Source organism: Vidua macroura, chromosome 1, assembly GCF_024509145.1.
Source record: "Vidua macroura isolate BioBank_ID:100142 chromosome 1, ASM2450914v1, whole genome shotgun sequence".
Lineage (NCBI taxonomy): Eukaryota > Metazoa > Chordata > Aves > Passeriformes > Viduidae > Vidua > Vidua macroura.
In genome coordinates, this window is record NC_071571.1 from 53784646 (window position 1) to 53811378 (window position 26733).

Here is a 26733-nt window from a genome sequence, read left to right on the forward strand (position 1 = left end):
TGAACGCTGTATAATACAAATAGATTAAAATTGTCTCATCATTTTCTTTAGTGGCTTTATTCATATGGTGAAGGTGGGAAGAAAGGAGTAATAGCTTGAAAAACCTTCCTACTGCCAGCAAATCTTCCTAATGCCTGCAAGAACTGGCTCCTTGGCTTTGATTTACATCATGCAAACTTTCAGTCAAGAATTAACTTCCTTGTGAGGTTATGTCTTTACAATAATTAACACTTATGCTATATAAGTTTAAACTGTTCCCAATTCTTTCAGAAATTCATATTTAGAATTAATACAATCCGAAAAGACTCAGTCCATTTGATCGTATATTGATGGCCACCTCAGGAATCAGAGTAATTACACATGAGATGTATAATAAATTGTTAGAGCTCCTGTATGCCATAAAGGTGGTTCTTTGCTGTACAAGGGACCAGATACCAATCTGCACAAATATGCAGTTTACATTGAGAATTACAAAGCAGCATATTGGTACAGTGCAGAAAAGCACCAAAGTATTCAATATCCATATAATTTTTTTATTTTGTACACTGTATATGTAGTCCTAATTACTTAAATCTCTGAAAACAGAGATAATCCACTTCTCCAACTTATTTTAATTACTATCTCCCAACATTTTTTCTTGAGATTTTCTTTTATTAACACACTCATTGTTTGAATTCCAAGTGGCATTTTGGCTAATTCTATGCAATAAGCAAAGGTTTTTGATGCTTTCACATACTATCACAATCTTCATTTCAGAACTGCTGTGTGCAAATGTACAGAACACTTTAGGAAGAGATGGTTAGATGGCCAACCACAGTACTTCCTTCTGATCACAGCAGCATTTCTTTTAAGAAAAAACCTGACGTTCCAAGCTACCTTTCATACACAATGTTTTTTACTTATAGATTGTTCTTCTCTCAACTCTCTTCCATTTTCCACAGTTTTTGAAATGTGATACCCAGAAGTGGACTTCACCTTACAACCTTACCAATGTGGAGTAGGGTAGAGGAGCAGTCCTTAAGGCCATATTCATCTTTATCCAATCCAGTATGACACTAGTCCTTCATCTAATGATATCATCACTGACTCATGTTCAACTTTGATCATTCCCCATCCTTACAACCAAGTCTTCTAAGAACCCTCTTCTAACCCAGTGCTCCCCATACTATATTAAAATTACTTGATTATTTTTGATTAAGCACAGTACATTGTATTTATTCCAATCTTTAATTCTACCCTTCCTCTTTTATTTATGTAAACAATTTGGTCAAGGTAATCTTTAATTTTAGTCCTGATGTGTAAGTTGACTCCTTTCAGCTTTGTGGGCTTTCAGAGCTGCATAGAGCTCTCAGGCCACTAAAAATGGACCTTTTACATTAGGACTTCATCATATGACTGTGCTGTGTTGAAACAGAAATTGTTAGGAAGGGTTCCAGTTTGAGGCTTCAGTAACAAGAACTGAGCAGAGGCCAGTCCTCCATGACTCTTCTGAGAGTTAGCCAGACCCCCAGGAAAAGTTCTAAAGGACAGTATAAGTCTGTAAGGGAAGTGATGCCTTCTACTTGTAAATCACCTCCAGGTTCTTCCTGCCTCTCAAATCTAAATCCCACAAGCCCCAGTAGCACATGATGGCATCAGAATTTTGGGCTCATCCACATTGCAATCCATCACCTATATTAAACAAAACAACAAAAAAAAAAAAATCCAGCAACATCAGCTCTGAAGCATTTTCTTCCATTGTCATGAAGTACCTATAGTAAGCTATAAGACTGCTTCTGATCCTCTGGAACCAAGTTTTTTTATTTCTTGTACATCATATTTTCCTAGCTTTTCTATGAAAGAATTACTCAAAAGTGTCAAAAACTTTATTACAGTCAAAATACATAGCACAAGTTTTATTATCCTTATATAGACAACCAATTGCATTGTCTTTAAAAAAAATTGTGTATCTGCTAGTTAACTTGTCAAAAAATGGTCTCAGACTATTTTATCTCTGGACCCTCTCTTAACTGCCCACACAGATAACTTCAAGCTATCAAAAAAAAAAAAAAAAAAAAAAAAAGGCAGATCTTCCAACTGCATGAAGTAAAAATTAACAGATTAGAGAAGTTTAATTTTCTTTTCCAGTGCTGGAAGGCTCTATTTTTATTAAGTCAAGCTCAGGGAGAAGCTTCATATTTCTGCCCTCTAAATGCTTTATTCAATCATTGTGAGCACTGAAGTTCAAGGCTTGCAAACTTGTGACTTTTGTGTTTACTTAAGAGCTGTATGATGTTCACAATTTTCCAGACCTCCATCCTTATTCTTAAAACACATTAAGAACTACTGGAAGCACAATACCCAATTTGTTCTGACAATGCCTCTTTTACACATCAGACAATGTGTTATTTTCCATTAATAGAAAACAATACATTTATTGAAAAAACTCCATGAACATGTTTTACTGAATACTGGTGCCACAATACTCAATATCTATTTTTGCACTTTCCAAATTCCTTAACATCATGGTTTGACGCTGACGCAATGCCAGTGCCCCATGAAAACACACCTTCCCCAAATGAGTGCTGTGAGATGCAATCAGGAACAGAGCAGAGAAGACTCGAGCTTAGAAACAAAGGAAAAAAACTTTATTAACCTGCCACTACAATAAAAGACACACACTGAATCCAGAATGAAAACCCTCCAAAACACTCCTCCTCCCCCCACCCAATTTCCAACAAAACACAGTGAGACAAAACTTGGACCCTCAATCAAGTTACCACCCCTTAGATAATCAATACTCAGTCAGAGGAGTACCATAGACCCCCCAGGAAACACAATTGCCACCTCTTGTGTTTTCATGTCACACATGGCACCACCCAGAGAAAATCTGCCATTGTGACACCCTCCTTTCCATGTCACAGTGCTCTCACCACTGTGCATAGACCAAGATTGCTCATAGGGTTCCTTTTAAGGATGCTTTGCCAAGGACGAAAGAACAACAGTTTCTCATCTTGGGACAACAGTCCCCCCCCATTTTCTCCTCCCCTGGGGCCGACGGTCTCAAGAACAGATATCTTCTTCTTCCTGGAGACAGAGGGCACCACCACACCCTCCTCAACTTTTCTCTGTTCATTCCACTCCTGTCACTCTCCTGGCATCACTGCAGCAGGTCACTCTCTTAGCTCCAACCATTGCATCCCCCTAAAAATGCAGTCTCTGTTGCAGGCAACATTGGTTCAGTCTATGGCTACACAAGAAAAGTCCAGCCAAGGCCATTCCATCATCTCCTCCCACCTAGGATTCTTTCCCCATCTTCTTCTAACATCTTGGGCCCCAGGCCGTCTCTCTTCTCTTTCAGATCAAGGAGGATTAATGTTTCACAAAGCTTTCATTGTCCAAGAAGGGCTTAAAAGTCTTGGGCTCCCAGGATGGCTGAAATCTTGGCTCCCAGAACTCCAACTCCCATGGCTGGGCACTTTCCCCCCCACACATCTCTTTTGCCTCTGGCGGCGTACTGCCAGCACAGTCTCTGTCTGTCACTCTCTCTCCCTCTGGGGTGGTGGGGGGAACAAAGACATCTCAGTGTTTCTCCACCCTTCCATCTGCAGGGGCCGACCCTGTTCCAGTCCCTTCACACCCTGGCCTACCTCTCTCAGGCTGCATGGCTTCCCCTCCCCACTCAGCCTGTGGCTGTGCAGGGGAGAGTCTGCACTCTTCACTGACCAGAGCCAAAGAGAGTTCCCCTTGGAGTTCTCTGCTTCTAACCCCCTGTGTTCTCAGAGGCGTGTCCAATGCCTTCAGTGGTCCAATGCCTTCAGTGGTCAATATCCAAATCTGACCACTGATTGGTTTGACCTCAACTTCCTGAGAAAACTCACTTCCTTGTCAAACCAGGACACTTAACTAACACATTCTCCAAATTTTTGCTGTTTTTAATATACTTAAAAGTCAGTGATAACTGTAATTATCAGTTAATTCTTCTAATTTCCAATTCATTCTGCATATCATCCTGCTTGAATTGGCTATTTGACTCAACCAGATGTTTTGCAATGCAGGTGAGTTTTTTACCTTCCTTTTTGTTTGGGTTTTTTTTTTGGTTTGGTTGGTTTTTTTTGTTGTTGTTGTTGGTTTTTTTTCTTTTCTTTCCCTCCTCAATTTGTTGTGCCTAGGTTTTTTGGGGTTTTGTGTTTGTTTGTGGTTTTTTTTGGTAATTACCAAAAAAAAAACAAAACAAAACAAAACAAAACAAAAAACAGCCAAAGAACTTTTTTAGCAACTTTGGGTCACAAATTTTAAAAATTGTTGAACAGATTAATGCTCAAGACCATTCATATAGCTGCTATTATTTAGTTAGAACTACAACCATTGCCCGAGTCAGCTTCTGAATACCTGATTTTTGACTAGCATGCTATCAACAAATCATTTACACCATCAAGAAACTATTTTGCTCAATGATTTTTTAAACTGAAGCTATCATTTTTTTGGCAGGTAATCTATCCATTTTTATCAGGTAACTATATCCAGACTTAAACTATATAGAAGCCACAAAAACATCAATAATCAGGGGAATGAGTGGGCATGAAGACACACCCACTCAAACTTATGTGCAATTTTATGGGCCAGAAACATTTGGTAAGAGGGAGTCTAAAAACTGTACCTAATCCAGGCAATTCCACATTTTACCACAGTCAGTTCACAAATTAGAGGATCTGAAGGACACTTTGGCTAGCCTTTGCCCAGCAAAACACATTGCTGTTGTCTTTTCTTTCCTGTTGAGAAAATACTAGAGACAAAGTAGCATATGCATCAAAACTATAACATTACATCTTCTCAGGGAAAGCCACTACAAATTATCTGTACAAAACAGGATACTGGGAAGTACCAAATGCTTGTTCTTTTAAGCTGTTACTAAACGTTATGTAAATGGGTGGAGTGAAGAACTATTTTACTTCTCATAGGTTAACCAGAATCACTCAAGAGACATAGAAGTTTTACTTACTTTTTTGGAATGTGTTCATTTATAAATCTTTACAACTTTGCATACATTAAATAAAAGCTACATATAAAACAATTCCAGATTCATGCCCATAGAAAACTCAGGTGACCCACAACACTTCTATAAAACTTTTGTTACTCTTTCCACCTAATTTTTCCCTTTTTAGCAACATACTGTTGCCAACAAACAAACAGTTTGGTGTAGTCAAAGTGTATGTCAATTCAGAGTCAAATCAGACTAAGTTTTGTGGGGTAGAGACTGCAAATCCCCAAGAAATATAAACTGTTACGGTAATACAAATTTAATAAAAATATCAATTCCAAAAACTTATCTTCAGTTACTTTTGGTTGAAACTATGTCTATTTTCATGTCAGGTTCTCTACAATTATAGCTATGTACAATGACAGATCCCAAAGAGTCATGATCAGCAGCACAGGGTCTAGCTGGAGGCCTGTCACAAGTGGTGTCCCCAAGGTTCAGTACTGGGCCCAGGATTGTTTAACTTGTTCATCGGTGACTCGGATGAAGGGGCAAATGCCTTCTCAGCAAGTTCACTGGTGACACAAAGCTCAGAGGAGTGGCAGATACCACAGAGGGCTTCAAAATGGTCTTCAAAAGGGCCTTGAGAGAGATGGAAGAGAAGAACTGGAAGACTGAGAGATGGGCAGAAAGCAGTGCCTGAAATTCAGCAAAGGCAACTCCAGAGTCCTGTGCCTGGGGAAGAATAACCCCCTGCACCATGCAGGCTGGGGGCCAAACTGCTGGAAAGCAGCTCTGCACAGAAGGACCTGTGGGTCCTGGTGGACAACAAGCTGTCCATGAGCCAGCAGTGAACCCCTGTGGCCAAGGCAGCCAATGGTCTCCTTGGGTGCATTTGGAAGAGCATTGCCAGCAGGTCAGTGGAGGTGATCCTCCCCTTCTACTCAGCCCAGGTGAGGCCACATCTGGAGTGCTGTGTCCAGTTCTGGGCTCCTCAGCAAAAGAATGACATGGAGCTCCTGGAGTGGGCCCATTGAAGGTCAACAGAGAGGAATAAGGGACTGGAACATATCCCTCACAAGGACAGGCTGAAAGAGCTGGGCCTGTTGTGCCTTGAAAAGAGAGAACTGAGAGGAGACCTCATTAATGTGTATTGATATCTAACAGGGCAGGCGCCAAGAGGATGGAGCCAGGTTCTTCTCAGTGATGCCAAGGAATAGGACAAGAGGCAATGGGCAGAGACTGATGGACTGGAAGATGCACCAAGTGATCAAGCACTGGAACAGATTGCCTGAAGAGCTTGTAATGTCTCCCTCACTGGAGATATTCAAGATCCAACTGGACACAATCCTATGCTGTGTGCTCTAGGATGACCCTCCTTGAACCAGGAGGTTGGACCATATGATACACTTTCAACCTTACCTATTCTGTGGTTCTGTAATTCTGTATTCAATTTCTTTCATGCCTAAATACACTAATAAGTCTTTACAGGAGTAAAATTTCCTTAAAAGGCAGAATACTAAGCATCACATATCCTAAGAAAAAAAAAATACAAAAAATAGTAAAACAAGATTTTTTTTTAATATCACCAGCAACATAAAAAGCAACCTGCATATGATATAAAGTATTATTTCCTAGAAAATGAGGAGGAAATAAAACCTGCACAAAAAGAAGAATAATCACAATTCACGTAGATTAGCAGAGCAAAGGGCTAGGGTAGAGAACCTGAGAGGAGTATGTTTCATCATTCATAAACAAACTGTAAAATTCTTTGAAAACATATTACCTTCAGAGACTTTAAGAAAAAAAAAAATGTTTTGATTTGGAAACCATGTTGTCCTTTTAAACAGTGCCCTCTCCTGTTCAGAATTAAACTGTGACTTTCCAAGTGACAGTGTCACGCAGACCATAATAGAAGCATTCACTCCCTTGTGACCTGTACATGATTTTCTTTAACCATCCAATTTTCCAGAACGTAAACCAATCTCAACCACAGAACTATTAAAATATATTACATTTAAACTCGTTCTAGCCAAGCAAAGCCAGCTTGTGAGTAAGAACAGGCAGTTTGGAGCTCAAGGGTACTCAAAGCAGCAGGAACATTGGGAAATCTCCTGGATAGCCTCAAAACCCTGCAACACTCACTGCGAAGCTGTATAGATCCAATCAGAGTTCTTTGGATAAGAAACCCAGTTTGCAAATCACAACTTGCAAAGTGCCATAAAAGAGACAGCATCTGGCATACCTATGTCTAAACTTTTCACCTACATATGACCCTGGACTTACTGAAAAAAATACACTATATTTCATTTTACTATCACTGTATATAATTTTACTATTTGCAATTGTCCAAAATTTAGAGAGGCAACTCCCCACAAAAATTATTCCTGTATTAAAGAAAAATGGCTCAATATTGTTTAAGTTATAAAGTAGCATATTTTCTGATTTCTAAGAAATATGTCTCCTAGATTTTTTTTTTTCCTGCTTAAATATGTGACAATTCACCAGAAGTAGTCACCTCCATATATGTTTCATTAACAAAAAGTATTTTATGTAATGGAGTTCAATCTTGAATTTTAAGTTGTATAAGAATGAGAAGTTTGTATGCTTTCAAAATTTCTCACAGAAGGTTTCAGCTGTTTTTAAAGACAAAACCAAAAAAAGAAGCAGGTTTGTTTTTCTACATTTAAAAATCCACAAATTACAGTTGCTTTCTTAAAACACCAAGAACTTTTGTTCTTTTAAATGAAGACTTGAAAGAGTGGGAGACCTTTTGGCCATGGCTCTGGTTTTTTTTAGTGTTCTTATTTGTTGGCCATCAGAATTGATGAGAAAAGGAGGATAGAAGAAACATACACTACTAGAACTTGGATTAATTAGATTTCATGGTGATACCATAGCTTAGAGCAAGGAGGGCAAAGTAAATAATAAATGAAAAGTAAGCTGACAATATCTCTATGATAATTTATGTACCAGAAAGAGAAATAATGAAATGCATACAAGTGTTGTTATATTACAGATGGCACATATGAACCATTCATAGCCACAGGACCAATCTGATATATTCTGAAGACAGCTCAGCCTGATCTGGCTCACATCAAGCAGTACAAAACAGTAATTCCTATATAACAGGATTCACAAAAACAGTATGTCCTGGGGTGACTTTTTGATGCTTGTATCCCCAGTCGTCTGTTCTGTTTATGCTGGATAATAAGTCTTGCACCTTTAAGACTGGTTCTGAGAGCAAAAGGGGGAGAGAAGAAGCACAGAGTTTGTTATCAGAAACTGCACTTGCTCCCCTGCATCCTGCTCCTGGACTGTGTTGTCTGTGGACAGACAGATGGCAGGACAGAGCTCTCCTTTGCTTTTAGTTACTTTTTAGCTAGCTGAGGCAGAGAAGTTCCCTGGAGTTGGGTTTTTCTTTTTCTTGGAACTGTTTAAATCTGCTCTGGACTGAAAACCAAGAAGAGCACTGGCAGCTTACACCTGTAAGGTGGGCCTGGGCCACAGAATTTCCAGCACAGGAGGAACTGATAACAGACTGAGTGAGCCAAACTGCAGCCCACAAAAGGGACTTTCTGAGTTTGTCATTTCTTCAGATTGGCAAGAGGTTTTATTGTTTAATATTGTTCATTTTTTGTGCTGGTGAATGCTTTGCCTGTTAAAGAAACACTTTTTTCCACTTTTCTTCAAGGAAATATTTTCCTGAACTAGTTGGGGGAGGGCCTGCTTGACTCTGCTTCCTAGAGGAATCCCTTTGGAGGTTTTCTCCCAAATTTGCCCTAAACCAGGACAAATACAATCACAAAGAGTGCAGCACTCCAGCATCTGAACCACTTTAAGGATCTGGCAAATACCCTAATCCATAGTAGGGTAATGGCTACTATCACTGTAACCATAATTACAAAATGACAGCAGGTGCTGAACCAGCCACTGCTGAGTATAGAGGGACAATCACTATTTTTGGTACAGGCCAGGATGCCACTGGCCTTCTTGACTACCTGGGCACACTGCTGGCTCAAGTTCAGCTGCTGTCAATCAGCATGCTCAGGTCCCTTTCTGCTGGGAATCTTTCCAGCTGCTCTTTCCCCAGCCTGTAGTGCTGCAGGGAATAGTTGCAACCCAAGTGAAGAACCTGGTTATTTCACCTTACTAAACCTCACACTATTGGCCTCAGCCCATCAATCCAGCCTGGCCAGAACCCTCTACAGATTTCTACCCTCCAGTAGACCAACACTACTTCCTAATTTGGTGTTGTCCTCAAATTTACTGTGGGTGCACCCGATCCCCATGTCCACAACATCAGTAACCTTATTAAACAGGACTGGCCCCAATACTGAAGCCTGGGGAACCCCATTTATATGTAGCCACAAATTGGATGTGGTACCACTGACCACCACTGTGGGCTGTGGGTCCAGCCATCTAGCCAGTTCTTCACCCAGCAAAGCATGCACCAGTCCAAGCCATGGGCTGCCAGCTTTTCCAGGAGAATGCTGTGGGAGACAGTATCAAAGGCTTTGCTGTAGCAACATCCACAGCCTTTCCCCCATCCACTAGGTGGGCACTGGTCATAAAAGGAGATCAGGCTGGTCAAATAGGACCTCCCTCTCATAAACCGGGCTGGCTGGGCCTGATCCCCTGGCTATCCTGCATATACAATGTAATGCACTCACGATAATCTGTTCCATAACTTTCCTGGGCACCAAGCTCAGGCTGACAGGCCTGCAGTTCCCTGAATCCTCCTTCTGGCCCTTCTTGTGGATGCCCACCACATTGATCAACCTCTGTTGATCTGGGACCTCTCTGGTTAGCCAGGACTGATGATAAATGATGGAGAGCAGCTTAGTGAGTTGTCCTGCCAGCTCCCTCACTACCCTTGGGTGAATCCCATCTCGCTCCATGGACTTGTGAGTGTCTAAGTGGCACAGCAGGTCACAAACTAATTACTCCTGGATTACAGGCAGTCTGTTCTGCTCCCCACCCCATCTACCAGCTCAGGAAGATGGTTGATAACCCATGTTTCTATTGAAGACTGAGGCAAAAGAGGCATTAACTGCTCAGTTTTATCCTTGGTTGCAATATTCCTCTTTACATCCAATAGAAGTTGGAAATTTTCCTTGGCCATTCTTCTGTTTTTAATGTATTTATAAAAGCACTTTCCACTATCTTTCACAGAGGTGGCCAGATTGAGTTATAGAAGAGCTTTTGTCTTTCTAATTTTCTTTCTATGTGACCTAACACCCTTGTAGTCTTTCTGAGTTGCCTGCCACTTCTTCCTAAGGTAATGAACTCTTTTTTTTTTAACTCTAAGTTCCAGCAAAAGCTCCTTATTCAGTCAGGTAAATCTTCTTCCCTGACAGGTTATTTTCTGGCATGCAGGGACAAACTACTCCTGTGCCTTTACAATTTGCTTCTTAATGTATGTCCAGCCTTTCTGGCCCCTTTTGTTTTTAAGGGCTCTTTCCCAAGGAACTCTCTGAACCAGCGTCCTGAACAGGCCAAAGATCAGCTTCCTGAAGTCCAAGGTGTGGAGGTTTTGTTGACCCCTTCCTTACTTCACCAAGAATTGAATACTCTATTATGTCTTGGTCACTGTGCCAAAGATGTCATCTGACCACCACATTTCCCACCAGCCCTTCTGTTTCTAAAATGCAGGTCTAGCAGGGTACCCCTCTTGCTAAGCTCACTCACCAGTTGTGTCAAGAAGTTGTCTTCCACACACTCGAGAAACCTTCTAGACTGCCTCCTCTCCACTGTGTTGAGTTTCCAGCAGACATCCTACAAGTTAATCTCCCACAAGAACAAGGGCTAGCAATTGTGAAACATCAGCAAGAGCCTTACAGAATAGTTCATCCATCCCTTCATCCCAGTTGGGTTGTCTATAATAAACTCCTATCAGGATGTCTGCGTTGTTGGCCTTCCCCCTGATTCTTACCCACAGATCCTCAACCTTGTCATCATTATCCTTATATACAGTTGAAATACTTCCTAATGTACAGAGCCACTCCATCACCTTCCTTGCTTGTCCTTTCTGAAGTGCTTGTAGCTATGAATTGCAGCACTCCATTTACATGCCACATCCCATTTCATTTCCCTGATGGTAACTACATCACAGCTTTCCTGCTGCACAATGGCCTTCAGCTCCTCCTGTTTGTTACCCATACTGATGTAGATGCACTTTAGCTGGGCTATCAATTTAACCCCTGACACAGGCATGCTACCTCAAGTTTATCTCTAGTGGGTCTGGTCTTACCTGCTTCCCCCTTCAAACCAAGTTTAAAGTCCCCTCAATTATCCCTGCCAACTCACAGGCCTAGAATCACTTTTCATTCTTTTAGACAGGCAAGCCTCATTTGCCTGCAGCCAGCCTAGTGCTGATAAACTATCCCATGAGGGAAAAAGCCAAAATTGCACCAATGGCACCAGCCTTTAAGCCATGTGTTGATCAGGGCTTTCCTGTTTCTTTCAGCACTCTTCCCTGCTACTGAAAGCATTGAGGGAAACACCATCTCTGCCCTTATCCCTTCACCCAGTCATCCCAATGCCATGAAGTCCTTTATGGTTGCCCTAGGAACTGTCACTGCTGACCTGGAAACCCAGAATTGGGTAATAATCAGAGGGCTGAATCAGTCCAAGGAGTCTTCTAGAATTATCTCTTACTTAGGCCCCAAGGAGGCAGCAGATTTCCCTGTGGGACAAGGCCAATCAGTATACAGGGCCCTCAGTTCCCCTCAGAAGGGAGTTACCTACAACAATCACCCATCCTTCTCTTTTTACAGCTGTATTTGTAACGTGTCTGATTGACTGACTTGGCCCAGAGAGACCTTCACTATCACTTGCTTGACACTCAATCCCAGAGCCTCATACCTAATCCCATCTCTCTTCACAAAAAAACCCCACAAAACAAAAAACATCAATCAAAGAAAAAAAAAATTAAAAAAAAAAAAAAAAAAAAAAAAAACCAGAAAAAAACCCAAGCATATTTGAATGCAGCAAAGTCAACCACAGCACAAAATAGTTAGGCACTGTAATATCTAGAATCACATCACAGAGGTTTTCAAAATCAATCAGGAATTCTTCTTTAATCAGTTTCCTACCTGATTGTGCCTTCCTGCATATCAGAAATGTGTATTTGGTCTTAGTCTGGTTGCTTCTTTTAATATGCTTAGATTGAGGCTTTGCTATTTCCTGCCTTAACTCAATGGATTTATGAGCTGATTTTTTTTGAGGGCACTGGAGTTTATGTCTTTATTCCTAAAAGATGCATCACCCTTAAATAGACATTGCTTATTACCTGTTGAATATCCAAGACTTAAACAACCATAATTTAAGATTTCAAGTTGCTTTATGAATGCCTAACAAACATCACTTAGCTCTTACATCCCAAACACTTTAAACTTCAAGTTGCCATAGTCTATGAATAAGGCTTATGTGTTTTCCATTATAGAACATATCTGTAAGTTATGCATTACACAAAGCTCTAAACAGCAAGATTATGTGATTTTTGTTCAACTTGCCTTCCAATCAGTGAAAGCAGAAATAAGTGACCTAGAAGTATAGAGGTGCTGTTTGATCATATAAGTATATGGTTAGAAAAGCAAAGGCTGACCTGGAGTTGAATTTGGCAAAAGACACAAAAGACAACATGAAAGGATTCTGCAAGCAAATCAGCAACAGAAGGAAGACTAGGGAGGACATGGACCTATGGCAAAATAAACAAAGGCTATGAAATGGATGCATTTAATGCTTTTTTGCCTCAGTATTTACCAAAAAAAAAGATGGCTCTCAGGAGTCTTAGGTCCCTGAGCCTAGAGGAGAAGTCTGCAGCAAGGAAGACTTACCCTCGGTTGAGGGAACACTTAAAAGACATAAAAGTATGCATCCTTGTAGCAGAGGACAACAGTATTTTGCTGTGCACTGAGAAGAGTGTCAAGCAGGCCAAGGAGGAAGATCCTTCCCCTCTTCTCAGCACTGTTGAGGCCACATCTGTAGTCCTGTGCCCAGCTCTGGGCTACCCAGTAAAAGGCAGACATCGACTTAATGAGGCAAGCACAGAGTCACAAAGGTGATTAAGAGACTGGAGCATCTGACACAAAATGAGAGGGTGTTGTACCTCACGCAGATTGTTTGGATGTAATTTTAATTATGCTTCATCATTATGGGTATAGCAACTAAACAAAAAAGCAAACAAGAAACGCAAATCCACTTGACAAATTCTAGTTGTAAGATTATATGCACAAGGAAATGTGAAAAACATTGTAGTAACTAGCCATTGACCAACCTAAATAGGTATTTAAACAAAGATTCTCAGCAAGCCCTGAATATAATTGTCTTTCTGCTCTTGACATTTTCAAACATTTGCCACACAAATATGATAAATACACCACAAAAGACTGAAAAGCTATTAAATAACATCCATATCCAGTAACCAAAAAGCCAATCTTCATTTATTCTGCAGAAATTGAAGGGAAGAGCAAATTTGTAACTAAGATTTTAAAACAGTCTAAAAATATCTGTAACTTCTGCTGTTATTTAATTGCATTTTAATATTAGACTTTTTATTTTAGTGCTTGATTAAGATTTTGGGGGGTGGTTTTTGTTGAAGTTTTTAAAGCAGTTTTTCGGACTTAAAATTATTTTTATATGAATATCAGCATACGTGGGTCTCCTTCCTTTTCATTGTTCCCTGCTTTTATTAAGTACATACAACTCTGCTACTGTTACAGTTACCAAAAATTAGACTGTAAAAATGTCATGTAAAGCTTCCATAAACAGGTAACTGCACAATTCTGAAAAGAGAGATACTTCAGGGCAGTAAAAAATACTGAGATTACCAGATTTAAAACACACAATATGTAAATTGATTCAGTAAAACTGCTGGGAGAATAAACAAAACAAAAAAAAAAAAAAACAAAAAAAAAAAAAAAAAAAAAAAAAAAAAAAAAAGAAAGAAATTAAGAAATCTCAGTTTTCAGCTAGTTTAAAGCAAAATCCAAGGAGGCCAACCCATCCTGGTTCCTTTGAAATCAATAGGAACATGTCAGGCTGGTATGGCAATGACACTGAACAGCTACTAAGCTGTTGACATGGTTGCTTCCTCAAAAGTTTTCTATACCTGTTTTTGAATTGAACACACTTAAACTCTCAATTTATCTTAACTGACATTAAAGTAACATACTTCTATACAGCCACCTGATTTTTATAACACTTTGATGGAAATAATGAACATAAAGAATTGAAAATAAAATACCTGTTATTGAACAGTACACTGTGTGAGGAGCAATCTTTTTAATGTCTTCATAACCTAGACCCATTTCAGCCAGCTTCCCAGGGACAAAGTTTTCCACAAAAACATCAGATGCTGCTGCAAGCTTTAGAAAAGAAAAGGACGAGTAAAATCTGTTAATTAGCTCACAAAAGTCAAATAAATTCCTATGTAACTTAATTTTAAAATCTTGCTAATCAAAATGGCTCTGGTCTTCCTGATAAAAGAAAAGCCTATAGAGATACTTTTTTGCCTGTCAGATTGTGCATTTCTGCAAACTACATATTAGAGATGCTGCATATCTAGAAAGAAGACTGTCAAAATCCTAGAGTGATTAGACAAAACTGTGATATTATCAGTATCACATCAATTTCCTGAGGCTTGACAACAGTTTACAGGACAATCTTGACATAAATTCTTTCTACCCCCTTTTTCTTAAGAAAAGTGAAGTGACATATCTCCATTATTCATGTTTTCTCCATAACAGAAATATTTTTAAAATTATTTTTCATATTAAAGTCACTGATTAGAATTACTATAACAAGGCCATATATCCAACTTCTTATATGTAGAAGTAGAATAGGGATCCTAACAACACTAAAAATTAAAAAATTAAAATTAAGATCTTAAAGTCACATTAAATACAATAGTGCTGTCAAGTTCTGCAGCATGACTTTTTTCATTGCTTTCAAATGAATGACCCAGTCCAAAAATCTATTGATGTTGAGATTAACATATAACTTTGATTTGCTTTAAATTCCATCCTCTCTTATAAAAATTATAAGCAGATATACATGTGCAAATTTCACTAAGACTAACACAAGTTGACTCCTGAAGCATGAGAACTACATGTTAAAAGACAGATGTATGCCTTGAGGGACTTGTAAGCTTTCTGCCTGGTAAATTGTGTGGGGTATGTGTGAGTGCACAGGAACTTAAGAAATGTTCCCCGACAGGTACACATGTTTGTGCACCCATTTTTAAGCATAACTGGTACATTAATTGCTTAATGCTATTTGCAGCCAACCAAGGAGTCACAGTCTCTGAAACTGCCATGTCACTGTGTAATTAAATATACAGTGTGTTAAACAAGCTCCTATAAGCTAGTGTCATCGTAACAGAAATCACAATGCATTTTTGAAAGATCAAGTTAAGGAGGTTTTATTTTCTATTTAAATCCATCACAGTTCATACATAAATACTTTACAAAATAGTGATGCTACAGCTTTAGCCTAGATGATTCAAGAGATGAAATTGGTTACAACTTGCGTATTGCTTTTACTGTGATTTTATAATCTATGAAAATTTGAGTGTTTGGATGCCACAAGCCACTGAGGAAGAAAGCATGACATACAGTATTGCAACATGAAAACCATAATGACTTGGACCCAGTTTAGCAGGATATATGCTCTCAGAGAAAGGAGTTTTCAAGACTCATTACAGGTGCTGTGCCAGCTCTGCATCTAAAGTTTTCATTGGAAATAGTTTTTAATGTATAAAGGTGGCAGTCTACATGTAGCTCTGATGCTCACTGAACCAACAATTCCACCATTGTGGAAAACTGGATACATAGTCTGATCCAAATTGATACCTTAAATTTTAGCTTTTATATTTTCCAGATTCTGTACTGCATTAGTATATAACTCTGAACGTCATATAAAGTGTTAGCAAGTTCTCTTCACAGTTTAGTTAGACAAAACAATCCTTTTCCAGCCAGAGAACCAATGTTCTTGCAGCTTCAGGCACAAAAACTACAAAGAGTGAATTGAGGAGAACAAACTGGGAGTATGGTACTTCATAACCTGAAGCTGTAATTGGATAATCAACCCCAATATGTAAATGGACCAAAACATAAAAGTGTGAAAATGTGTGACCTGTCATCCATCTTGGGTGTAGCCACGGCCGGGCTCTTGTACTGCCCAAGGTGTATCCTTTGAAGGCCTTTTTAATAAATACCTACTTTATTCCTTTAACACTGTCTAGCCTCTGTTCTAGGCAGCCTCTCAAGGCATCAAAACAAACTATGTTCTTAAAATGCACAGAGATTTTCAGTCTCAATGGGGTTTTAAGTCCATTGTCAACTAAAATTTCATACTTCATGCCCTAAAAGTCCTCTAAACATCACTTGTATTTTAACACCTACTAACAAAGCAATACAACACAGACCTGACTTGGAGTACTACCTATTCCAGAGAAGACACTGATAGGCTCAACGTCTATGCCTCAGGAAATAATGAACAGCACAGCACAGTTCATGCCAAAGTAGTCATTAAGTTGAATAACAAAGAATGATGCTACTAACTTTATAAAGGAAACCATGCATACCTTTTGGAAGTTTTGGTTGGTGGGTTTTTTTTGTTTGTTGTTTGTTTGGGGATTTTTTTGTGTTTTGTGTGCTTTGGTTTTTACAGGAATTCTACAGAGAAGAATCTGCATAATACATACATATAAACAAATACATCTATATATATGTGAGTAGCTTGCTTCATCAAGTAAGAGAGCAATGCACAGGATGTATTAACCTTTCAGCTAAAAACAGTGGAAGAGAAGAAGTGCCATCAACTCCCAGCCAATTAAAGTCCCAAGTTCTTCATTAATAAAAAAAATTAAAAGTTCATTAGTTTAGGCTAAATAATTCACAGGAGAGAAGTATACCCAAGGTTCTTAAAATGAGTTTCTGACAATAACCAATAAATAATGTTCTAAAGAGATACTACAAAAAGATATCAGAGCATGGCACTGGCACATATACAATCACTGAAGACAAAAAATAATTTTTATTCAGGAAGACAGACAAATATTTGGAATGCAAATTAACAGCCAGCCAAAAACACTAGAAGGGAAGAAAGGACTACAAGTGACATAGAAAGAAATAAAGAAGTCACAGGAATAATTTTGTGGAAATCAAGTAATCATGTATGAAAGAATAGATCCTTGGAAAAATATTTCATAGTGTTGTGTCAAAGGATGAAAAGCAGCCAGGACTCCTTATTAATAGATTTCTTCAGCTCACTTGATACTACTAATTGTCAAGTCTGTGCTTTTGTCATATACCTGAAGACTCTCTACTCCTGTTTTTCTAACATGATTCTAAATGGAGAACTGCCCTCTTCCAACCATACAAAATATATGTGAGAAATAAAACCTATTCTAACAATGTTACCTTGCTTAATAAAAGTAAAAAAAAATTAGAACCTTATTACATTTCTTTGTAGCTTTTACACTGGTGGCACAACTGATACTTATGTATGAGTAAGCAGTGTCACAAACTTCAATTTATACTTTTCATCAGCTACTTTAAAGACATGGATACTTCTTGTCATAGTAACAAATACAATGCAGAACAATGTCCAATTTTATACACGTCTGTCCTGATGATAGCAGAAGACAACTGAAAACAAAAGCCTGTTATAAATAACTTCCCTTTGCACATACTTTTTAACAAAACTGCAAACAGAAGTTTCATTTGAGATGAATAATGGAATGTCAAGACCTCTGCACGAAATGCTTTTAAAATACATCATTCAAAATCAAGCAGAAGGATGAACAACTCCACAAGTAGCATAACAAACAGAGCTTCATCCGTTTTCAATATTGCTATATCACAGATAGGCATGGCATTGATTTAAGGACCAGAAAGCTATAGTGGTTAGTAAAGCAACATTAAAAAAGAATAGAAAATGTAAGAAATTACTTTGTCACAGAGTCTCCTCATTTTTACAGCTAGTGTGGTAAATATTTAACAGATGATGCCACTTTCCCCTCTACATCATCTTGACTCATAGGCCCAGCTGCCTTTAACTCTTCAAACACCTTCAGCCCACACATGTGGAATCAGTGGATACTCTGAGTAATTTCTCTTTCACTATTTTTAATGGTCAAATAATAAATTAATCTTCTACCACAAGAGGAAAAAATTTTATAGCACTTAATTAGAATATGACTAGTTTATCCAAAAAGATGTCTGTGTTATATACCATGCAAAATTTTTCCAAATTAAAATTTCTGCTTCCAAATTTTTTAGAAGTTAAACATACAGCTCCATAACAAATTAACAATAAATGTCTCTGTTCTGCAAAAAGAGAAGGAACTGTAGAATCTTTGGCTTATAATCTCCAGAGTATTTCTGTATGAAGCACTTTTGCATAACTAACAAATCAAAAACATCAGAAAACTTAATCTATTTCCATTTTATGCAATATTCCCAACAAAAAGTACTACCAGACAAATTCCACCTACTGCATGACACATAGTGTCACTGTGAAAAAGGGATTGGAACTGATACTGAAACAAGCAGTAACAGAAGTCAGCTGCTACTACTGCAGGGCTTAAAACGCAGCACTAGCAAGCAGCAGATCTTGCATTTCTCAACAAATAATAAATAAAGGGATGACAAAACTCAAGTTTGACAAAATGTGAGATTTGATGCTTTTATTATTTTTAGATATAGAAATGGATCGCCTTAAAAGACGTTGAAGTCCAATACTGAAAAAGAAGCAATTACTAAATTTCACTTACAGGACAATGTTTTTCAGGAAGATGTACAGCAACTGAACACTGTAACATTCAAAAAACTGCATTTCCTGGAGCACAGCATCTCCTCCTAACTGCTCACTGATCAGTTCATCTTGAATCGTTCTACTGCAGTAGTACAGCAAGATCAGTAGTAGTACAGCAGCAGCAACAGGAAAGGAATAGGCTACTAGACCATTTCCTCACAATATTTCCTTTGAAGATTTTGATGACATTTTCATGGAAATTTAAATCTAAAGTCATTACAAGTTACAATGAACATTGAATCCAAAAGCACAGAGTAGAGGAGTATATACTGTAATTTACAAATTTTACAGCATACATAGATTTTTTTTTTTAATTATCAAATTAATATTTCAAATGCAGAGTTTAATCCTTATTACTTAGTGTAACTTGTGAATCACTTAGGATTACAACAATACAAAATAAGGACACCTTGCATGCTATTAAAACCTACCTCTGATTAGCTTTACTCCTTTTGAATCCTTCATGTTGATGGCTATACTCTGGGGATTAAAATAAATACAACAGTAATTTATGTGGAAAAATTATGTGAAAGGGATTATCAGCCTATTCTAAACATAACCAACAGTCAAATTGCACACTATGGCTAATTTGGATAAATAAATTTTAACACATAGCCCATCTTCTCCTGAAAAAAATAAAATATCTCAGCAAAACAAGCTGAACTATATCTCATTAATGAGGCAGACAAGCACCAAAACCAGTCTGACAGATGGGCAGCCTGTTCACTATATATTTACACAGGACCAACTACTGCAAGTAGACAGGGGGACACCAGAGACATTTGTTTTAATGGTAATAAGCCATTAAACAATTTGGGTATGTCATGAAACTTCATTTTAAGTTTCAAAAGCTAGATTTAGCCACCCTCACCGTCCTATAATGGCAGCACTCTTCCTGCCAGCTGACACAAGTCAACTGAGCTGATGCACCTGAAAAAAAATGATCACTCAAATAAAATACCCTTGCTTTCAGCAGGTTTCATTTTCAGTTAATTAGCACTGACAACTGAAGACCATCAGGAGCACTCTTGCTTTTCCATTTTGCCTCAGCTGCCCACAGCACAGTACCAGAGATTTGTAACCTTTGTTGTTCTAAAAACTTATGGATTTATTAATCATAACATTAGGTCAATGTAAGTATTGCTCCATTATATATGTTAAGAATCAAACTAAGAAGTGTTATAAATACAGTTATAATTACAGAAAACATAGGCCCATATTCAGATCCACATCCCATTTACCTTTTTATTTCTATTGACAGTGAGAAAATAAACAGTTTCTGTCCCAGCAAAAGGTGGGCCCCAGGCTCTTGTGTCATCACCAGCTCCTGAAAGAAATACCATCACATATTCATAGTTGCCAAATATCACACACCCAACAAATAAGAATGAAAAGCTTTTCTCCAATATCACATTTAAGTCATCTAAGCTTAGTCTAGCAGGCAGAACAAATATTAGTTTAACACATTTCTTTTAGAATATTTATATCAAAAAAGCACCTAAAAGGGAATGCCATTAAGCAAAGTGAACAAAGTTTTTGCTAGTGTTGGGATTCCATTTAGTCTTGAAAATACTAATACAGCCACACACCACTAGTGTATTTGCAGGTTTTTTGATTGTTTTTCACTTGCGGATTGGTATTTTAGTTGTTTTCTTGGGGAGCCTGGGGAAAGGGGAATTGGAGTTCTTTTTGTAGTTTTTTTTGTTTTAACTTAATGTAGAGCTACAATGCAATTATTTTTAGTCAATCCTGAAGAATTTAGTAGAGTCTCTTGCCTGCACCAAGTCACACAGTTCATCTGGTCAGTAATCTATTCCTGAAACACTTCAGACATAACAACAAGATACCACTGACAGACAACAACTGATTAAGTTGTGTGCTGCACAACACCAACTAAAAGAAGTGTTTGCTATAGCTGGTGCAGGGCTCTTCCAGAAATCCTGCCTTAAGTGTGCTGCAGACACTGATATTACTGTATCATTTATGCTTAATTTCCAATTTTTAACCTTTCTTAAACATCATGAATACTAGCAATCTATTTTATATAGAATTAAAGCTAAATTCAACTTCAGATAGAATCACTGTCCTGAGTGTTAGCAAGCATGTGCATTCCTGTGTCTCTTTCAATATCCAGACTTCATCTACTTGTTAACTTCACATAACTGAAAACTTTCCTTAGTGAGGAGGCACAGAAGACTGATACAGAAACAAGCTGAAGAACCTTAGGTGTCATATTACATAGCCACTGTCACAATTATGCTATACACTATAGTAACACAAAAGTCTACAGCCATTTAAGATCTACAGTGGCAGAAGGTAAGCAAACATATAAATTGCTTATCAACATTTCTATTGTTTATTATCTCAAAAGACTACTTTGGTTCAAGCAGGATGTTTAGGAGGGTAGGGGCACTTAAAGTAAAGTACACTCTGTGTACTTTATGTGATTCAAAGCAAAACATTTCTGTAATACTTTCCCTGTAGAACACTAGTGGGGCTACTGTTCTTTTGGATTAATACTTCTGTGAAACTAGACGTCCTCTCACAGAAAGAGAGGATTACTCACCTTCTAAAATGTTTGAAATTTAGAATTTTGAAGCTGCCTTTCTTCTTCGATGACAAAAAGGTGCAAAGCTCCAAAAGCAGTACTTCATACTTAATTGTTGACATTGCTCTGTTCCTACTACCTAGATGTTTGGAATACCACCAGTGCTGGTCTAATCTGATACTACAAAATTGATGCACCTTTGCCTGGTCACAAAAGTGAAAACCTTTATAACAATGTTCAGTAAATAAGGATGACCTATAGATTGATGTGGCAAAACCTTTGTCAAACATTCATTGTTTCATTAAATGTCCAAACATTCAATATTTCATATTACAAATAAAATACAGAGAATGTAGTATGTTTAGTATCTCCATTTATGTTATAAATTATTATAAACTGTTATAAAATACAGGGAGTGTAATATTGTTTAATATCTCAGCTATGTTCACCAATTAGTTTCAAGACTAGTAATACCAAAAGAGAGAAACTTAAAGTATGGAAATTTAATGGAAAAAATATATTACACAATGTGCAGGTGCGATGGCATAATTACACACCTCAAATGGGTAATGATGCATAAAACTTAGAGCCAAGTGAGAGGACTATTTCTAAAAAAGACCCAAATGCCATGCAATTTGTTGTTCTTCTTATATGGTCTTCCAAACTAAAATGTAGCTATGCCATAAGAATGAAGAATTTTTTTACCATTACCCAATCCTTAGAAACTCTGGATAAGAAGCACATGTGCTGAGTGGAAGAAGAAAACCATTGTGTTAAGCTAAAAAAATACACAAAATTTAATTAGAAGCTAATTACCCAATGTTCTTACATTATATATATGTATATATATACTTAATATCCAGTTCTTCTTATATCTGAAATAAGCAAATAAAAATCTTACCTGGTCTTTCCACTTTGATAACTTCAGCCCCTAGATCTTCCAAATTCATTGTGGCAAATGGTCCTACAAGAACCCTTCAATATGAAAAAAAAACATATTGTTTTCTTAGCTTTTCCAATCAGAATATTTGCATTTAGACACACTGTCACAAATTATAGACAAAACACAAACCTTGTTAAATCAAGAATTTTCACACCATCCAATGGCTTTACATTACTAGCACCTGACAAGAAACAAAAACCAGTGATTGCAATCCCAAAAAAAACAAACATATTGTTTTTAGAACACTCATCATTCTCCCTCATTTCCCTTCCCTAATAAATGATAATAAAGCTTTCTGAACAAGCTGGTTATTAGGTGCATACTACATTAGTAAAGCCTTTCAAAGTTGGAAAACCTTATGTATGAAATTTCAGAACCTATTCTAACTCCCTAGCAAGTCTACAATAAAGCCACTTTATAGCAATACTTTATATGTGCCTTCCACAAACACTCAAACAGCTTTTAAAGGCTAATCTGAAGAAAGATACAACGAAAGCATTTTAGCAAGCAACATCAGAATGACATAAGCTAAAAGTAAGGGTACCAGACCAATGGGAAGCATAGTAGAATTCATAAAGTGTTTTGACCTGTGTAGACCTATCCATTTGCATCACACACACACATAAAGAATATCCCCTTTACAAAACTTAAGACAGAATACACGAGCCAAGGAAACACTTTCAATGGCAGCTGCACATGCAAGATAATTATTAAGATATCACAATGTTTTCTTCCTTTCTCTCACCCTTGCCAACCTGTCCAGGTCTAAGAAACAGTAATGACAATAAACATCACAGACACAGCAAGTAATCTCACAGTCTAGACCACAGGTTGGCCAACTACTTATTTGATGTCAGGTTATCTTCCTCTCCCTCAGTCTTTAATTGAAGGCTAGGGACACAAACACTTCATCACCCTGTGAGGACAGTCATTCAGTTACTGTTCAGAAAGCGGTCTCATATCACACAGAAAACAAAAGCACCTGGCCAGTAACACCACTAAAATGACACATACCAACTTGTGGCAAGCATCTCTTTTTGGTGCTTGTCCTGGTAAAAGAAAGATGTAAAACATGTTGGGAGGGAGGGGTGAGGGGGTGGGAATCAAACAAAGCACATTTATTCAAAGCTGTAGGGCAGTGTGGTGCATCTCCTATATCATGCAGCAGTGCATACCTGTGTCACCTGCTCCACATTCTCCCCATTAGACCTGGACCACCATTCAGTCACCCTCAGAACTCTCCTTCCTACATATGGGAAGAAGGAGATTTATATCAAGAGAGAGATTTAAAAAAGGTACAGAGAAGGAGCAGTAGAAATTCAAGGCTTCTGCTAAAATATTTTCATTAACTGTACTGCCCTGAAAGAGGACACTTGCATCCTATTGTTCATCTTTAAGAAATTTTCCTCCATTATTACCACTTGCTCCAGGGAGATTTCCATTTAACAGGTTTTGTGCTTTAATACAATATGCAGACCGAGCAGCATGTTGAAAACATGCACATCTGGGGCTGGCCGTGTGCTTTGCACTTTCAAAGCCTTTAGGAAAATCTCAGGCTGCTATTCCTCTTCAGTGCTCCACACCCCCATGGGTTCCAGACGTTGGAAAACAGTTGTGCCAGGTAAACACCACAGATCCTCCAGTATAACTTCAGTTTTATGAAGCTGTATGCACAACTTTCTCCACAAAAACACAACTCTTTCTTTCAAAATTACGTAAAAAGCTTTACTGAAGCTCCTCAAAAATTAAAAATATGTCATTTCAATTAAAAAAGGTCCTCCTTCCTCTATTATTTCCACACCTTTAGCTGACCTATTCCCATCCTGAGACAATATTTAGGGCTACTCACAGATACACTACCAGAACAACAGCAACTCTTCAGAGCCAACAGGTTCTTTTCCTGCAGTCAAGTTTTAGGAATCTATAAAGATATTTCCCAAAAAAAGCCTGTAAAATGTGAAGATTAGGCTGTAAATATGTATTTATGCATAACTAAAACTGAAGAACCCTTACTAATTATCATATCACTCACATTATGGCATCATCTAACACTCCATTCAGGGGTTAGGATTCTTCCATAGCTGGAACAGAATAGGAGAGCACAACTGTTGCTTTGAAGACAAACAGACCATTGTGATTTTTTTTTTTAATGACAGTAAATAACAGATACCCATGATAATGAAGAAAGGCAAGAAAGAAGAGAGATCAAAAGTTTGTTTTTGAAAATTGAGGAACAGACCTGTTAGTCTCTTCCGAATAGAACACAGATATTCACAAAAAAAAAAAAAAAAAAATATATATATATATGAGCCAGATTATATATGCAGCGTGACACTATTTTGCTGAAAAACTGCAGTAGAAAGCCTTTTAACATCAGCAGTTCTGGTACATGAAGCCTGAATAAGGGAGTATTATCTATTGTAGGAACAAAAAGAAACAAAAACACATCATAAACAAACATAAGAGATCAGAATTGATCAGCATTAACTAGAAACATCTCCTGGGTTTTTACTTTCATCACTAGCTTCCTAAAAAGGCACATACCCAAAGTTAGACTTTGTTAGAAACCTGACTCAACAATCCACCTTTTCTAAAATGCAAACTCACATTTTCTCTTGTATTTTTGCTTTTATTTATACCAGTAACTTGATGACTGAATGAAAAATCACTCTCTCAGCTCTAATTATATCCTCTGTGTAAACTCTTAATTCCCATGATGCTTGAATTTATTGTGAATTAGACTGTCATATGTATCTTTCACAAATGACTGTGATTAAGAATAAATAGACCCACTCACTCTCAATATGATTTACACTCTTTAGCTAAGCTCAATAGCTCATTCCAAGGTTGGCCTAGGCTAACAATACGAATAAGCAACCAACAGAAAAATCATTCCATGGAACAGAAATCAATTCTTGTGTCATATTCCAAAAATATTTCCTTTATAGTTGTGACAGAAGAGGACACCTAGAAGAGCCAATTAATTTTTGCAACAATGCAAATTAAGAGATCCCATTCCAATTACTTTCAATTCCAGAAGACATGACTGCTGCACAATCAGCATTTTTTCACTTTATCCATACAGTAAATTATCATCCAGTCCATCACTACCGTGGACTAATTCACAATCAGTGGGTACACTCCAGCCTGGAACACACTTGGTATGTTCACAGTAGGAGGCAGAACTGCAAACTTCCTCCGATTCTAGCGCCACCAACGCCATTGTTACTATGTTTCTGTGATTTAATAACAGAGAATCTTGTAGCCAAAGAACGATCACTTTGTTGCAGCTTGGGTTTATTTCATTTCATTAAAAAAAAAATTAAAAAGCACAACTGTGGGCAGTTACACTTTGGTAACCTTACAAAAAGATCGGGCCTGGAACACGGTAGCCAGGGCTGCCGGGAGAGCCGACACGTTCCGTGTCACAAGCGGCGCGCTCCTGCGGCCGAAGTCCGAGCCCCGAGGCTGCCCAGGGGCTGCGCTCAGCGCGGCACGGCCGCGCAGGGACCCCCTTCGCGAGCCCCTCACAGGAACCTCCCGCAGGTGTTTCGCGCCGGCCCCCCCAGAGAAGCGGCTCCGACCACAGCCCCAGCGGCACCAACTCAGAACCCGGCGGGAGCACACGGACAGAGGGGCTCGACGCGGCGGGAGAGGGGAGGCAGAGGAGGGTGCGGCACGGCTCGGTACCTGCCAGGGGAGCGCCTCCGCTCCGCGCCCCGCTGCCGCTGCCCGGGGAAGGGGAGGCAGAGGCAGCGCTCAGGACTCTGGCACTGCCGCCGGCAGCTTCGGGCACGGGCTCCTCCAACAACATCGCAACATCGGCTCCTTCTTCCCAGCCCGGCGCGCAGCATCCCCGCCACTCGAGACAGCACCGAGCGCTCGGCGCAAGCGCCGCCGCCACCACCGCCCCCTTCCCCTCCCACCCCCGGGACAGTCTTGGATTCTCCCGGGACAGGGGGTGCGCTGGTCCCGGCTGGTTGCCGCGCTCCCCTCTCCGCAGCAGCGGCGGGACGGTGCGCCTCTCCTGTGCTATGAAGCACTCCTGCCTGGACTTCATAAAGCAGGGAGGCGTCCTGGAGATGTTCGCGGCGGGAATTCCGCTGTTTGATGGCTGGAAATTTGTACTTCCAGCCCGGCGTACAGACCGTGACGTACAACATTGCCAAGGTGGAATAAAAGTAGAAACCCTCCCGCCACCCCTCTCCCCACCACCACCACCACCACCACCCTGAAGGGTTTTCCGCGCTTACCAAGGCAGGTAGCCGCACCGGATGCGCTCAGCGGCACGAGAAAGATCCTTCCCCTCATTTCGCCGTCACTGTAGGTGCAATATCACTTACACTGTAAGTTGTATCTTCAGCTGAGTGTAGTTATGGAAGGCTTAGCTTGAACTGACCTTTGAGCAACTCTTCCCTAAACGAAGTACCCTCAGACTACTTTTAGTCAGTGTTAGGACAG

At 39.0% G+C, this 26733-nt stretch overlaps 1 protein-coding gene across 1 annotated transcript in view; it reads right to left on the minus strand.

Annotated features, from left to right (window-relative positions):
• Nucleotides 1-26105, minus strand: part of SUGCT (succinyl-CoA:glutarate-CoA transferase) — a 323796-nt gene extending 297691 nt beyond the window's left edge. The window contains exons 1-7 of the mRNA XM_053997992.1: nucleotides 25963-26105; nucleotides 22402-22453; nucleotides 22231-22304; nucleotides 20023-20108; nucleotides 19213-19261; nucleotides 17716-17717; nucleotides 14208-14328 (exon numbers count right to left, since the gene is read on the minus strand). Of these exons, the coding sequence (XP_053853967.1) occupies nucleotides 14208-14328; nucleotides 17716-17717; nucleotides 19213-19261; nucleotides 20023-20108; nucleotides 22231-22304; nucleotides 22402-22453; nucleotides 25963-26086 (508 nt within the window). The 5' untranslated portion in view covers nucleotides 26087-26105. The remainder of the gene's footprint in view (nucleotides 1-14207; nucleotides 14329-17715; nucleotides 17718-19212; nucleotides 19262-20022; nucleotides 20109-22230; nucleotides 22305-22401; nucleotides 22454-25962) is intronic.
• Nucleotides 26106-26733: the final 628 nt, after the last annotated feature.